This window comes from Etheostoma cragini, chromosome 15, assembly GCF_013103735.1.
Source record: "Etheostoma cragini isolate CJK2018 chromosome 15, CSU_Ecrag_1.0, whole genome shotgun sequence".
NCBI classification, from domain to species: Eukaryota; Metazoa; Chordata; class Actinopteri; order Perciformes; family Percidae; genus Etheostoma; species Etheostoma cragini.
The window spans coordinates 2106530-2107835 of record NC_048421.1 but is presented as its reverse complement, the minus strand read 5'-3'; the positions used below and the strand labels follow the sequence as shown (position 1 = coordinate 2107835).

Here is a 1306-nt window from a genome sequence, read left to right as displayed (position 1 = left end):
GGCATTTCCCACTCTTGCTACATAGAAAAATGTAGATTTGTATCGAGGGCTTGTGTATCGCCTCAGGCGAGAGGAAAGGGGGGTAATTAGTAATTAGTGCAGCACTCGAAGGCAATTTGCATAGGAAATGAGAGCCAGTTTAGTGTATTAAAACAAGACAAAGCAGCAGAGACGATAATACATATATTTTCATTGAAGACAGAATCAGGAGTGCTTTTGTTATTTTTAATGTAGCCGACTCTTTTATCCAGCAACTTAGAATAATCTGAGTCTGTCAGCGTCAAAACAAGCACTTTAGTGAAGGTAAATAAAGCTGGAAAATTGCCATAATTACTTATTATAAACAGTGTACCGTGTTTTGCGCCAGCCGACTGCAGCGATCTCACTTAATACTGGACCGATGTCAAATACTGTTGTTCACATCAGTCACTTAGACACAAAAAACATAAAAATAATAGGGTCCTGGTTGGAGTTACTCTATAACCGTTGCCAACAACTTCCAATTCTGAAACAAAAGGTCTCCATTTGATTCAATATCTACTCTCTTAGATATATTTGAGTTACGTGGGTGTGTTCAATGTTAAGAATTTACCTCAAAGCTGTTGCGTAGACAAAGAAAAATGTGTAAAAGTGCTTTTTTTCACAAAATTCAGCCTAGAGCGTTATTAGCGTGACATATACAGGTCGTCTAGTTTCATATGATGCCAACCTCTTCCCTCTAGCTATGAAACGGAGCCTTTTTAAAGAGCATTTCAGGCGTTTGTGAGTCATTATCGGATCATTCAAATAAAGGATTTTGAACTTGAAAAATCCTTGTTGTTGCGTTTTTTTGTTGTTGTTTGTTTTGTTTTTTAAAGCCAGCCCTAGCCACAGCCGGTAACCTCTGTATCCTCCCGTGTTTGCAGAAGTATCCGGAGCACGCCATCTACAAAGTCCTGCAGCTGATGTTGCGGCGCGGCGAGCTGCAGCACCGCATGCAGAGGAAAGTGCTCTACAGAGTCAAGTAGAGCCAACCGGGCTCTGAACACGTGACCGTGTTGTTGATGTAAATAGTTTTGTTTTGTTCTGCCTATCTGGGATTTTTTTGTATTTGCAAATAAAAAGATGTAGAATAATCCCTCAGTCGTGGAAACTGTTGGGATTTAATCCGGCTACATTTACAGTACATCGCTACGGTTTGGTTTAAAAACAAATATCTTTTGCTACGTTCCCCCTCTCATTTCCCCTGCTCTGGCGTTTCCCCCCTCTCCTTTCCCCATGCTCTGGCGTTCCCCCCTCTCCTTTCCCCATGCTCTGGCGTTCCCCC

At 41.7% G+C, this 1306-nt stretch overlaps 2 protein-coding genes across 2 annotated transcripts in view; one reads left to right on the top strand and one right to left on the bottom strand.

The window, feature by feature from the left end:
- Nucleotides 1-1093, top strand: part of mcm5 (minichromosome maintenance complex component 5) — an 11356-nt gene extending 10263 nt beyond the window's left edge. Inside the window, exon 16 of the mRNA XM_034894052.1 lies at nucleotides 906-1093. Within this exon, the coding sequence (XP_034749943.1) occupies nucleotides 906-1007 (102 nt within the window). The 3' untranslated portion in view covers nucleotides 1008-1093. The remainder of the gene's footprint in view (nucleotides 1-905) is intronic.
- hmox1a (heme oxygenase 1a) overlaps nucleotides 1-1306 on the bottom strand; it is a 20558-nt gene that overhangs the window by 13538 nt on the left and 5714 nt on the right. The gene's annotated exons all lie outside the window — the stretch shown is intronic.